The sequence below is a fragment of the Grammomys surdaster genome, unplaced genomic scaffold (genome assembly GCF_004785775.1).
Source record: "Grammomys surdaster isolate TR1022 unplaced genomic scaffold, NIH_TR_1.0 126394, whole genome shotgun sequence".
Lineage (NCBI taxonomy): Eukaryota > Metazoa > Chordata > Mammalia > Rodentia > Muridae > Grammomys > Grammomys surdaster.
Window position 1 is genome coordinate 15,183 of NW_021621188.1, and position 13,287 is coordinate 28,469.

General features: G+C 35.0%; 1 protein-coding gene across 1 annotated transcript in view; it reads left to right on the forward strand.

Moving 5' to 3' along the window:
* LOC114614605 (synaptonemal complex protein 3-like) overlaps positions 1–12,847 on the forward strand; it is a 14,296-nt gene extending 1,449 nt beyond the window's left edge. Inside the window, exons 2-8 of the mRNA XM_028760219.1 lie at positions 1,562–1,685; positions 2,287–2,356; positions 2,741–2,775; positions 6,062–6,179; positions 6,973–7,072; positions 10,017–10,115; positions 12,499–12,847. Of these exons, the coding sequence (XP_028616052.1) occupies positions 1,583–1,685; positions 2,287–2,356; positions 2,741–2,775; positions 6,062–6,179; positions 6,973–7,072; positions 10,017–10,115; positions 12,499–12,603 (630 nt within the window). The 5' untranslated portion in view covers positions 1,562–1,582 and the 3' untranslated portion in view covers positions 12,604–12,847. The remainder of the gene's footprint in view (positions 1–1,561; positions 1,686–2,286; positions 2,357–2,740; positions 2,776–6,061; positions 6,180–6,972; positions 7,073–10,016; positions 10,116–12,498) is intronic.
* The last annotated feature ends 440 nt before the right edge of the window (positions 12,848–13,287 follow it).

Consider the following 13,287-nt stretch of genomic DNA (forward strand, 5'->3'; position numbering starts at 1 on the left):
TGTGTGTGTGTGTGTGTGTGTGTGTGTGTGTGCATGTGCCTGTCTGTGGAGGCCAAAGAGGACATTATATCCACTGGAGTTTGAGGTCTAGGCATATTTGAGCTTGGTAGCACTGACTGCTGATACTGGAAACTAAATATCTGTCTTAGAGGGGGGCAGTAGCCTGGTGGCACACCTTTAATTAAACCCAGTATCCTAGAGGCAGAAGATCTCTGAACTTGAGGCCATCTTGGTATACAAACTGAGTTCTAGGACAGTCAGGGTTACACAGAGAGACCCTGTCTTGAACTCTTCCACCCACCTACCCCCATATTGTTCAGCAAGCCTAACTGCTGAGCCATTTTTCAAGTCCTATTTTTTGTTGTTTTATTATATTTTGTTTTTGTAAGAAATGATACTGCTTTGTATCTGGAAATGACTCTTTAATATTCCTGCTTCAGTCTTTTCAGTATTTGGATTATAACAATGTACAGGCACATCCATCTTTTTGTTTGATCAATTAGGCTTTTGTTTGTATGACTCTTTTTGTGACAGGGTTTCACTGTAGACCAGAATCACCAGGAACTCCATATGTGGCTTAGGCTGGCCTCCAGAATTGAATGCTATAACTAAAGAGAGACCAGAGTCACCATGTTTGTCATTTTTTTCTGTCAGTTTTGATAGTTGAGCTAAGTCTTATTGCATGGTAAACATGCGCTGTACCACCAAACTACATATCCAGCCCTGTCAATTTTTGTTTTATATTTATTTTGCTATCAGCAGACTTTGAGTATGTGTGTGATCTATAATGACAGCATCCATGGATTTATTTGGGTCAGAAACTGCCTTAAATATTTGTTCAAAATTCCTAAGAATCTGACAATGATGGGACCAAAAATTAGATGTCCTGGTGCTTAAGTACAAACACATTAGAAGTTGGGGTTAAAGCTATCCTTACATTTTTTATTTTAAGATTTTAATTTTCAAGTATGTTTGGATGTGGGTAAGTATGGGCATGTGAGTTCAGTTGCTTGTGGAGGCCAGAGTTATTAGACCCTCCTAGAATTGGTGTTACAGGAAGTTCTGAGCCACCCGATGTGAGTGTTGGGAATTTAATTTAAGTCCTCTGCAAGAACAATATGTATTCTTAATAACTGAGGCATTTTTCTAGCCCTCTTCTTTTTTGACTTCAGAAATTACAGATTGCCGGGCGGTGGTGGCGCACGCCTTTAATCCCAGCACTCGGGAGGCAGAGGCAGGCGGATTTCTGAGTTCGAGGCCAGCCTGGTCTACAGAGTGAGTTCCAGGACAGCCCGGGCTATACAGAGAAACCCTGTCTCGAAAAACCAAAAAAAAAAAAAAAATGGCAAAAAAAAAAAAAAAAAGAAATTACAGATTGCTGACTTCTGATTCAATAATATAGGGAAACTGGTACCCTTTTATTCAACTCAGGTCATTCTTACTGGATATTTTACATTATATTTGTTTAAGTTCATTGCTTTGGATTCAGATTAGATATCTGTTCTCATTTTTGTTTTAAATAAGAAAACATTAAAATATATTTTTCCCTGAAAAAAATCAGTCTACATTTGTGAAGACAATAATGGACAATCGAAAGCACTTAGTCTATAACTTTGGTGGTCAAGAATTAGAGGAAGCAGCAGATGATGATGTTCTGGATTGGTCAACACGCTCTATTCCTACAGGTACAATTTATCTAGTTGTAAATATTGATGATATCCCATAGTTCAATTTATTTTTGTGTCTTGGGGAAGGGGGCTGGTAAGAAGACAATTTATAGGATTTGGGTCTCTCCTCCCCTATGTGTGTCTCAGATATGAGTTATGTTGATTTTAGGCTTGGAAGTAAGCTCTGCTACCTTACCTCCCAAGTCATCTTACCTACTTGTTTCATTTGTTTTTTTTTTTAAAACATAGTTGCTTGAAATAGAATAAAAGGTTAATATTTCTATGAACTTTGTGTACTCTTATTTTTTCTTCATAAGCCTGTATCAAAGTTCTAGAAATACATATGATACCTTGCCTTTACAGGTTCCACATGTCAATAAGTTATAAATAACTTACAGTGGTATTACCTCAGAAAGACTTAAAAGCTGTTCCTATAAAACAGACCTAATTTATGATTTTACTTCATCTAACGTAGAGTAATATTACATTTACGTTTTTGCTTTAAAATACAGTGTTGGAAAATGCCTGAAAGAACTATAAATAAAATTGGTGTTTCATTTGAAAGAACAAAAATAGCATATTTAACTTCAATTTTTTTTATTTTTCTTGTTCAATGCAGCAAGAAGCCTAGTATTTAGTAATACTGAGAAGACTTTGGCTCGTCCAAGAAGAACTGGTAGAGGTACAAGGTAATGTATTAGTTTTTTGCCTGCTTAAAAATTATTTTCATAACTGTAATCTCAGCACTAGGAAGGTAGAGGCAGGATGGTAAGATGTCCGTTAACATTCTCATCTATATAGCTAGCTCACATTCCTCTTGGACTGAATTCCCATTTAAAAGAAAAAAACCCACAAAAAAACAATTTAAAAAGTTTATTCCTTTTTATCTAACAAATATTATGTTATTTTACATGTTATATTTCCTTGAAACCAAGCATTCTATATTATAAACATTCATTTGAAAGGTTTGACTTTGTTAGTGGTTGATATCAAACCTAGTGCTTTGTATATTGTGGGTAATGCTTGTGAATTTGACTCCCAGCTTTAACTTTTTAAATGTAATTTCTTTACAGAAATGAAGTAAAGAATAGGATGAAAAACATTGGAGGTACATTTTTGATGTATATGTATCTAGAGAAAGTTGTTTAAATCTGTACACTGTTAATGTACTATAGGATTATTAATTATGCTTTTTTCTCAGTGATAACATTTTATCTAATATTTTTGACTTAGCATTGGATATTTTCTTAGTTAACTTTTTCCTTGATAGGAAAAGTAAAACTGGTACTTTTTGGTATGTGTGACTTAAAAGGAATTATAGAAAGCAAAATGGATGAGAAAATTTATTAAAAAAATAATTCTTTGGATTAACAGATTTATACATACACATCTTTATGTGTATCAATGCTTCATTTATTCTCTAGGAATCCTCCTGAATTCCTTTCTCCCTCTCAACTTCTTTTTATTTTATCTTTTAATATGGTGTCTTTATTGTAACAGGCCCCTAGAACTTTGTAGACTCCAGTCCTTAATAGGCCCCCAGACCTTAGCACAACTGATGTCATGATAGAAACACCATTCAGGCCTTGAAACCCAGCAAGTGGGAAGAAATTTCATCTGTCTTAGTCATGATTACTATTGCTGTGATGAAAATCATGACAAAAGCAACATGGGAAGTAATAGGTTTATTCAGCTTACTCTTCTACACTAAAGTTCATCATTGAAGGAAGTCAGAACAAGAACTCTAAATAGGGAAGAAACCTGGAGACAGAAGCTGATGGGAGAGCTATGGAAGAGTGCTGCTTACTGGCTTGTTCCTCATGGCTTGCTCAGCCTGCTCTCATAGAACCCAGGAGCATATGGCAAGGGATGTCACATTCACACACACACACACACACACACACACACACACACACACACACAGGCTTGCTCCTCGTGACTTCAGCCTGCTCTCATATAGAATCCAGGTGCATGTGGCAAGGGATGTTACATTGACATACACAGAGAGAGAGAGACAGAGACAGACAGACAGACACACACACACACACACACACACACACACAGAGAGAGAGACAGATAGAAATAGATCTGATTCTTCTATCACTAATTAAGAAAATGCCCTATAGGCTTGCCTACAGTCCCATCTTATAGAGGCATTTCCTTATTTGGGGATGGATATCTTTTCAGATGAGTTTATGTCAAGTTGATTTAAAAAACAAACTACCAAAAACTAGCCAGCCCACCTGTCAAAACAGCAACAACGGCAAAGTCAATGATTCCAGAATGTGATTGGGAAAGTCTCAGAGTGAAAATTTTGTACATGTACTAACCTTGCTTCTTTGCTCCTGTAGTCCCATTACTGCCTCAAATGCCAACCAGGATATGGTTTTTATTCATGAAAGGTTAAGAAATGTAAGGCTCAAGGTTGCATGATCTGGACACGTTCCCCTTACATCCCTTAGCCTGCAATAAAGGCTTTCTATTCAGCTTTAAAAGTATCTATGTGGTCTCTGGTGAGATCACTACATACACCTGGTTTAGACTGGCCTCTAACTCAAAGGCATATACCCGCCTCTGCCTGTACCAGACTCTTTTATGATGGATATATTTAGCACACTGAATGCAATTAGTCGTCCCCATATCATTTTAACAACAAATTATATATCAAAAATGAAAGACAATTTTACTGGTCAATCACAATTATCAATTTTATGAGCTTTGTAAGAGATAGGATTCATTTATTTGATTTCTTATATAGTAACCTTTTATCTTTTTTGAGATTATGTTATGTCATTTCCTTTTCTTCCTTCAAAACCCTCCAATATATGCAACCCCTGTTTTATTTCAAAGCCACGGTCTCTTTTCTTTTTAAATCTTGTGATGTATGTTTTTCTTTAATTGTTACGACAAAAAAATACCTCATCCAGTTTAGAAGACAATATTCTTTAAAAACAGCTAACATTTCTTCCTTCTCAGGGATAATTTATACTGTCAAGTCTTTTTGCAGTATTTCCCAGCTGGGTTGTATCAGAGTAGTTGTTTTGTAAATTTATTATAGATGCTGAAAACATAAAGTATTTATATAGTAGTTAAGTTTCATCATAGGTATTGATAGTTCATTATGGTAGAAATGTATATCTTTGGCAAACATTTGAAGTATTAAAATTTTTATGAACTATAAAATGTCCTATAAAAGCTTCACAAAATTATTTAAAGTATTCTCAATAATTAGTATACTAAGATTTTTCCATCTTTTGCCTTTGCTTACAGTTGTAAAAAGTGCATTTCAAATTATTGCTGTATTATGGATAAATTATCACTTCATTGTTATCCTTTTTAAATGCTTATCTTAATTTTTTTAAAAAAATCAACTTTAAAGATATTTTGAGACAAAGTCTCACTGTACAGCCTTAGTTTGTGTGGAATTCACTGTATAACTATCCATGAATTCAAAAAATCTGCCTGCATCTGCCTCCCAAGGGTGGGTATAAAAGTTGTGTGACAAACACATCCAGCCTGTGTATTATTGTTTCTGTTGCTCATTTTTTTTCATATAATTAGTTACAACAACAATGCAGTCGACTAAGCATCCTTCCAATTGGAGAGTATTCTATAAACTAAAAAAAAAAAAAAGTCCTTTCTTATGATTTTTCCTTGGGAAATAATTAAAGGTTCTTTTTGTTCTGTTACTTTGTTTATTAGATTTTTTTATGATCTCCAGATTTAAAAGATTGTCTTCAGTAGGAACATCAGAATTATAGTAATGTTAGGTAGTTCTCATTCACAATGCTTAGGAACAGAGATGTTTCATATACTTAGAATTTTATTTAACTTTGGAATATTTCTATGAACACTACTGATTGAGTGTATCTAGCCTAAAAATTAAAAATCTTGAGTGCTATAAAATACTACATGCATTCGACATTTTCTTGATGCTATTTTTTTTAGTTGAAATTTTTAATGTTTGTTTTTTATTATTACTTTTATTGTTTTTACAGTCCAGTTGTTGTCCCCCTCCAAGTCAGCCCTCCCACAGTTCCTCATCCCATTCCTCCTCCCCCAAGTCTTCAAGAGGATGTCCCCCCTACCCCTGCCAGGCCTCTTCACTCTCTGGGGCCTCAAGTCTCTCAAGAGTTAGGTGCATCTTCTCCCACTGAGGCCAGACCAGGCAGTCTTCTGCTACATGTGTGCCTGGGACCTCATATCAGCTGGTGTATGCTGCCTGGTTAGTGGTTCAGTGTCTGAGAGATTTCAGGGGTCTGGGTTAGGTGAGACTACTGGTATATCTTTGGTATTGTTCAATGATTTTTATCTTTATCTGTGTTTACTTGCGTATGTGGGAACAGTGTTGTTTTCTTCAACATTAAATTTTAATGAATATTTTTTTAATGTAGCTCACCTTAACAATGTTGTTCTTGAAAAGAAAAAGAGAATGGAGTCCTATATTAAAGATGTTGTCAAAGACTGTGACAGGCATATCAAACAGCATTGGAAAGTTCTTCAAGATGAAGTGTAAGACATCATTTCTTTGTAGCCATATTTGTATGATTTCATAGTATCAATTGATGCTAATTACTCCATTAAGTAGAATCTACTGGAAATTTTTGGCTGTTTTTCTCTACGTTGATAATAGTTGTAATAGCTTCCTGGACTCAAATATGTTCTGGGAAGCCTGTGAATATCACTGTTTTCTCCTTTTAAATAATAATTGAGAATTACCATTTTTAAAAAGTCATTTATGTTCATTCTGGAAGTACAGTAAAAAGTAGATGTCACAGAAGCTATTAATTTTTATAGATATGTTTGACAAGGTAAAAAAAGTTGATTTCCTATTATAAACAATTTATGTATTTATGAGATTTAATCATTCCCTTGTAATCTTGGCTGTGTTAAATAGATAAAAAAAGCTTAGGTGAAATATTTCTATTTGAAACTCATGTAGCGTTGATACTAGAGCATGTATTCAGAAGAAAAAATGAAACAAAACTGGAGATGAAATGATGCTTTCTAAAATTCACACATTATGTATATGTATTGCATATATATATACACACAAATATATACACATATACAGAGAGATGGAACATATGTCCTTATTTAATAAGACATCCATGTAAGAACAAATTTTAGTTAGGAACAATACTTCTGGAATCAATATAAATCTAATATTACTTTTTGATTTCCCATCAGAATATTTACTTTGCTATTACATCCTTTTATAGTGCATAATATGAGAATTAAATTTTTCTTTGTATATTCTCTTGATCTTGATATGTAATATGACATTCATTATTATGTTTTACAGACGAGATTTTAAAATTGAATATACTGAGCAGATTATAACTCTGTTTCAGCAGTGGGATTCTGATATGAAGAAACTCGGGGACCTTGAAGAAAACCTAACAGTTGGTATCACAATTGGTGTTATACTTGATTTATTATAACTAAGTCTCAAGAAAAAATAGAGAAACTAAGCTTGCATAAGTCAAAGGGAAATGAGTCAGGTTTTGTGATCTGTTACTAGTTTTGTGTTCTGTTCCTGGTGAATGATAAAGCACAATAATACACATTCAGTGTTCATAAAAAGCATTTGACTTTTGATAGTAGTTAAGATTCTTGTAATTTCAAGCTACAGAAACTTGTAAAAGAATAAATGAAAGATTACTGGTTTGTATAAAAGAAATTCTAGATAGGTTTGTTTCAGACATAGTTGAATGGTGTGAGGGATATATTACGTAGTATTATCTGAGCTGTTTCTAGTTCTTAGTGAACTTACTAAATGCCATATGGTAAATCTTCCATTCTTAGACTTAACTACAAATTTATTAGCTTTAGTGAACTGAGACAGTCTTTCTCAATAGCCCTGACATAATATTCCTGTGAGGGAATATCACTGAACTAGTTTTGATCATCTTCCTATTCCTGAACCCATCATGGTCATGGTCATCAGAATATGGTTTTACATCGTTTTCTTCCTCTCACCTTCATGCTCCTCTCCTTCTTTCCCTCTCCCTTGCCTCACACCCCCTTTCCTTCCTTTTTGCTCCTCTTTCTCCTTCTGACTTCTTTTAACCTAGGGCAGCTTTGCAAGTCAGGCAAGCACACTTTTGCAAAGCTATCATACCAGTTCACACTGTCATTTACCCTCAGAAGTCAAAAACATGTTACTTATCTATTCCCATGAAAACCAACCCCATGCATGCACTTTCCATTCGTTTCTTTTCACCTTTATGTTTTTAGAAAACCATTTTTATATTACATTTGAGGTCTTGATTATATTGAAACAGTTGTGGGGTTAGATGGTCGATCTAGTTACAAAATACTCCATTTGAAACACTTGTGACATTCAGTGGAGCAGTTGAGTAAGCCACTAGTGTGTGAAGATGAATTTGAGGAGAAAGCCATTTGTTAAAAGGATACAGAGCTGAGAGTTGTTAATTTTAGGTGATTTTTAAACCATGAAGATCAAATGAAATCATCAAGAGAGGACTGAAGCTGTAAATGAGAAGTGTAAGGGCAGATAGATCCCTGAGGTCCTTCAGTGCATTGATTCTCGAGGGTGAGAGTGAGCTGGTAAAAGATTGAGAACAAACGATCTATTAGGTAGAAGTAAAGTCCTTCCAAGTAAAGGAAGCCTTCTAAAAGAATAAAAGACTATTACTTTCACAATGTGCTACTTACAGGTACAGGTGAAATAAAGTAGATTTGACAATATTGAGTTCATCACTGTGTCATGAATATACATGTTAGACTGGAAAAATGAGCAGAAACTTCATAGAAATAAATATAAGACATGAGAGGAAAACCTATGATAGGCCAAGGAGTAATATAATAGTTGCTGTTGTTTGTTTTAAGAAAAAGAGCCATGTGTTTAAAAAGAGGAAAACAAAGACACCTGCCGAGTTTTTAAGAATGGGGTATGTGAAGAGACAGAACTTAGTCAAAAAGGATAGGTAACACAGCTTTCAAACTAGAAGGGCAAACACAATGGCATACAGCCATAGGTAGGTGGGAGATGTGGTGACGAGACACTGAAACATCACTTGGGGACATGTGTACATGTACATGTGTACATTTCTGTCTACTCCGTGAAATAAGCTCATCAGATTGTGAAAGTGCTGCCATCAGGTAAGTTAGCTAGAGCTGAGGTACTGAGCAAGGTTTATATGCAAAGGGGTAATTTCAGTAACTGATTATGGAACTTAAGGCTAGAAAGAGAAAGCTGAAGATAACAGTAGGGACAACAGTGAAAAGAAGGCAAAGTTAATGGATTTTTGGTCGTGAAGGATTGCTTAGCCGTAGTACTAAGAGTAAGCTACAGTGGAAAGTATGTGTGAGCCCATAAAGTGTGGAGAGAGTGTTTCTATAATGATTATAGCGTAGACTCTGGAAGCATAATGTTTTGGATCTGATTCAAATTTTAGTAATAGGTAGCTCAGGAACAGCAGACAATCAATGTACCAATTGTATCTCACTTTCCTCATCTTGGCTATTGAATGGTGAGCATCTGTGTTCTGTAGTTGTTTGAAGTGTTAAGTGAGTTTGTACAGAATTAATCTACATAGTAAAGTTCAAAACAACATCTGCCATAGAGTTAATAATACGTATTTTCCATTACCAGCACTATAGAGAGATGTGTTATCACCAGGGGCCAAATCTAGAGGACAAGGAATTAAATGAGTGGATAAAGTAGGTTAGAGGGCAAAGTCCTTGGTGGAAAATAGGTTAAGGAGATGAAAGGACACTGTTACTGAAAAATCATCTGTGTAGAAGTTGCGAGAAAAAGTTATGTCTTGAATATGAAGAATTCCTGCTCATTGGCACAAGCTGCATGCATGTAATACCAACTACTAGAAATGTTGAGGCAGGAAGATGAAGAGTTCCTACTGTTCTGTGCAATGCAGAATGTGTCTTTTAAAATTCCTATGCCAGGACTTTGAAGATGTTTTTCCCAGTTAGTGGCAACAATTAAAATTGCCTAAACTAAGTGATAAGAAAATTAAAACAAAATATTGATGGCATTTATTATAAAAACAATTCATGGCCGGGCAGTGGTGGTGCACGCCTTTAATCCCAGCACTTGGGAGGCAGAGGCAGGCGGATTTCTGAGTTCGAGGCCAGCCAGGACAGCCCGGGCTATAAGAGAAACCATGTCTCAAAAAAAAATTCATTTTAAGGAATCCTTTTACAATTAACTTACAATTGTGTTTTTCTGAATTGAATATTTTAGTCCTTGTGATTAGCTGAGTTGTAGACTTTACCTAGCATGAGTGAAGCTCAGAACAGCATCAAGAGCAACAAACTTCATACTTTACTCACTATTTCATAGCTCTCCATTTATATTTGTAGAATTCCTTTTGTCAGCAACAGAAGACTTTTCAACAAATTAGATCTCAGCAGAGACACAGCCTGAAAGAACTTAAGCAGGCAAATGAAAAATTCCTAAAGGTATGTTGTGCATTTAACGTAATACATTCTCTTAATACATTTCAACATTTGAACTTCTTCCTATTCGGAATTAATTGATTGTGACTCAAGTGGTAAGCAAATTGGCAGATCTCTTCATGATTTGGGGAAGGAATTATTCAAAACAGGAAACATTGAGACTTTCTATCATAAATGTGCATATGCATCAAAAGTATAGTGTATTAACATTTTAACATAATTATTTGAACTTGAATGCCTAGTATTTGTTGAATAAGGAAGTGCTTAATTGAGATTGTCCAATACTTTTGTTTCCAAATGTATTATAGAAACATTTTCTGTCATAATAGCTTTTAGAATAACTACAGCGGCCAGAATGATTTCATAATCTTAAAAGTGAGTCTATAACAAAAAAAGGTGAGGGTTAAAAATTGTAGATTCAAGGGCTGGACAGGTGACTCAGCAGTTAAGATTGTTTGCTGCTCTGTCAGAGAACTGGAATTTGCTTCCCAGCACACACATCAAGGGGCTCAAGATTCCAGCTGCAGGAGATAGGACACCCTCTGCTGGCCTTCATCAACACCCATATGCATGTGTGTACACATAGAGATGCCTATATAAATAAATAAAATTTTTTTAAATGTTGCACATTTATAGGATTACCTATATGTGCGTATTAGTAACTCAAGGTATCAACAGTAGTTTTAAGGCCCTTTCAAAAACTATTAATTTCTAGAAACATCAAAGAGCGGGTCTGAAGTCCAATTGGAGAGTTTCAGGTTACTGCCAAGGTGTTCATGCCACTGCTGCAACTTGAAAGTTATTATGCTGTGCTAGCAGTTGTTGTGGTTCATCTTCACTGTAGCTGAATAGGACTATTGGTTGCCTCCCTCTATTGGGAACGTTCCTGCCACCATGAAAGCTAGTTCCCAGGGAGGAGGCTTTCAGGTCAGATCGAGCTTGAGTCCTCTCAGTCCTACATCCAAAGTGACAAAAGAGTAGTTTAGTATACAAAAATGATTTAAATATTCAGCAGAGAATTGGTTCCATATATGTCTGCCAAGTAAGCTATCTAAGCTGTTTTTCTCTTGTGTAAATCTAATCTATAACTCTCTATTCTACGAGATCCCTTCCATTTGCTGTATCTGATCATTAATATCGTCTCTACATAATTGCTTTATACTAAACCAACAGGCTATGTACTTCTATTCTTTAGTTAATATTTGTTCTCTAGAATATTTTTAATTCCTTTACTTTTGAAACATTATTGTTTTACTGACCTAGTTGGAATCATGCCATTTTCTACACTATAGCTAAAAATAGATTCATTTCCATTCTAGTTTTGGAGTCTTGGAATTATTTTGTTTGGAATTATTTTACTTTTTTTTTCATTGAAAGGGGTTGACTATCCTGTGCTAATTTTTCGTCTCTCCACACGTTACCTTAAATACTAGGCAAAAAATAACATGTTTGTTAAATTCACTTAATTTTTCAATGGCTATGGTAGCACAGCCAAATGATAACCAGTTCTGGGGAGCCTTGAGAATGAAAGATGGGAAGTTGAAGACTAGCTTGGGCTACACAGCATGATCCTGTAATAAAAACAGAAGTACCAAAATATAGTTTTTGTTTTATATAACTTGAAAACAATCTCATAATACAGAGCATTTGATTATTTTTTCATGCTATTAGTCATAATAAATAAACTGTAACCTGATATTTGAGAATCTTATCAGAAAATTTAAAAATGCTCATATTTACTGATTAAAATTTGGGTTTTCTAGTGTTTCTAATTTATATTACACATTTTTGTCCTTCCTCTCTGTTTAGATGTATGGTCTTAATGTGGTTAAGGCTGGCCTCTGTCTTCCTATATACCTGAGAATAGCCATGAAGCCCTAATCCTTCTGCCTTCACTGCCCTAGTGCTAAGATTACAAGCACGTCCCACTACTTGGTTTATGCTGCCCTAAGGATCAAATCTAGGATTCATTCATTCTAGGCAGGCACTGTACCAACTAACATAAATCTGAGTTCCCACTCTGCTTTTCAGACTGAATCCTAGTATGTTGTCTGTTAGTATCCAGTTTATGCTGGGTGACCGGGAGCTACATGGATTTTTTGCTCTATCTAACCTTAACCTCTCATTAAGTTAATTCACACAAAGTATACTGTTTTAGCAATGCTGTAATTACCTTTGATTTACTTGTTCACATATGTGATACATATACATACATATTCTTTATGGTATGAATTTGGGTGTTTATATAGTACAGTTTTATGAAGATGGAATAGATAAAAGATGTTATTTGAATGTGAAAAGATTCTTAATTTTGGAAATTAATTTTAAACTTTAGAGCCTGTGATGAAAAGCAGTTTTGTAATTAAACCATTCTTTTGTGCTTTAGGGGATGGAGAACTTGGAGAAGGACAAGAGCAATGTACTTTCTAGTGTACACAATGAGTTTAAAAAGCAAATGGTTTTCCTGCAAAGCAAAATTACAGATGGTTAAATATAGATTTCTAACAACATGGAATAGAAGAAGTACCGAAATACCTTGTTTTCCTTAAATACAAATGTTATTCTGATGAGTCTGGAGAAAATCTTGAACCTGAGTTGATGTAATTCATGTTACCTCAGACATATGTCTTTCCCATTTGGCTGTATTTTATATTACCTTTAATTATTAACTGTTTAAAATGTGGTACCTCTATTCTGTTGAGTTCTAAATAAACAGCTGTTAACTGTGTAGTGAATTTTTCTTACAATGTTAATTAACTTTTATGAGGAAAGTATAGGTTTGGAGGCATGGCATGATAGCAGGTGTCTTTAATCCCAGGACTTGGGAGGCAGAGGCTAGTGGATCTCTGACTTCATGGCCCAACTAGTCTATAGAGAAGCAGTCGCTTAAGACTATTGGGAAACACAGATATTTACATAGTAGTACCTTGCAGGACATATAAAGCTGTACAGTGAAAAATTGTCTCAAAAAATTAGGTTTTGGCTTTAGAATAAATACATTTCTTATCAATAACAAGGCATAAAAGATGAGGCAATGGGGGACTGGGCATCGTCTAACCTCACCTCAAAGGTCAAATCCTCCCTGGGGAAACTGCACTAAGTTAGACTTATAGAGAAATGCTAGTGACCTCCAAAGAAGTCACACTAGAAAGTCTTCCCCCAGTATAGATAATGG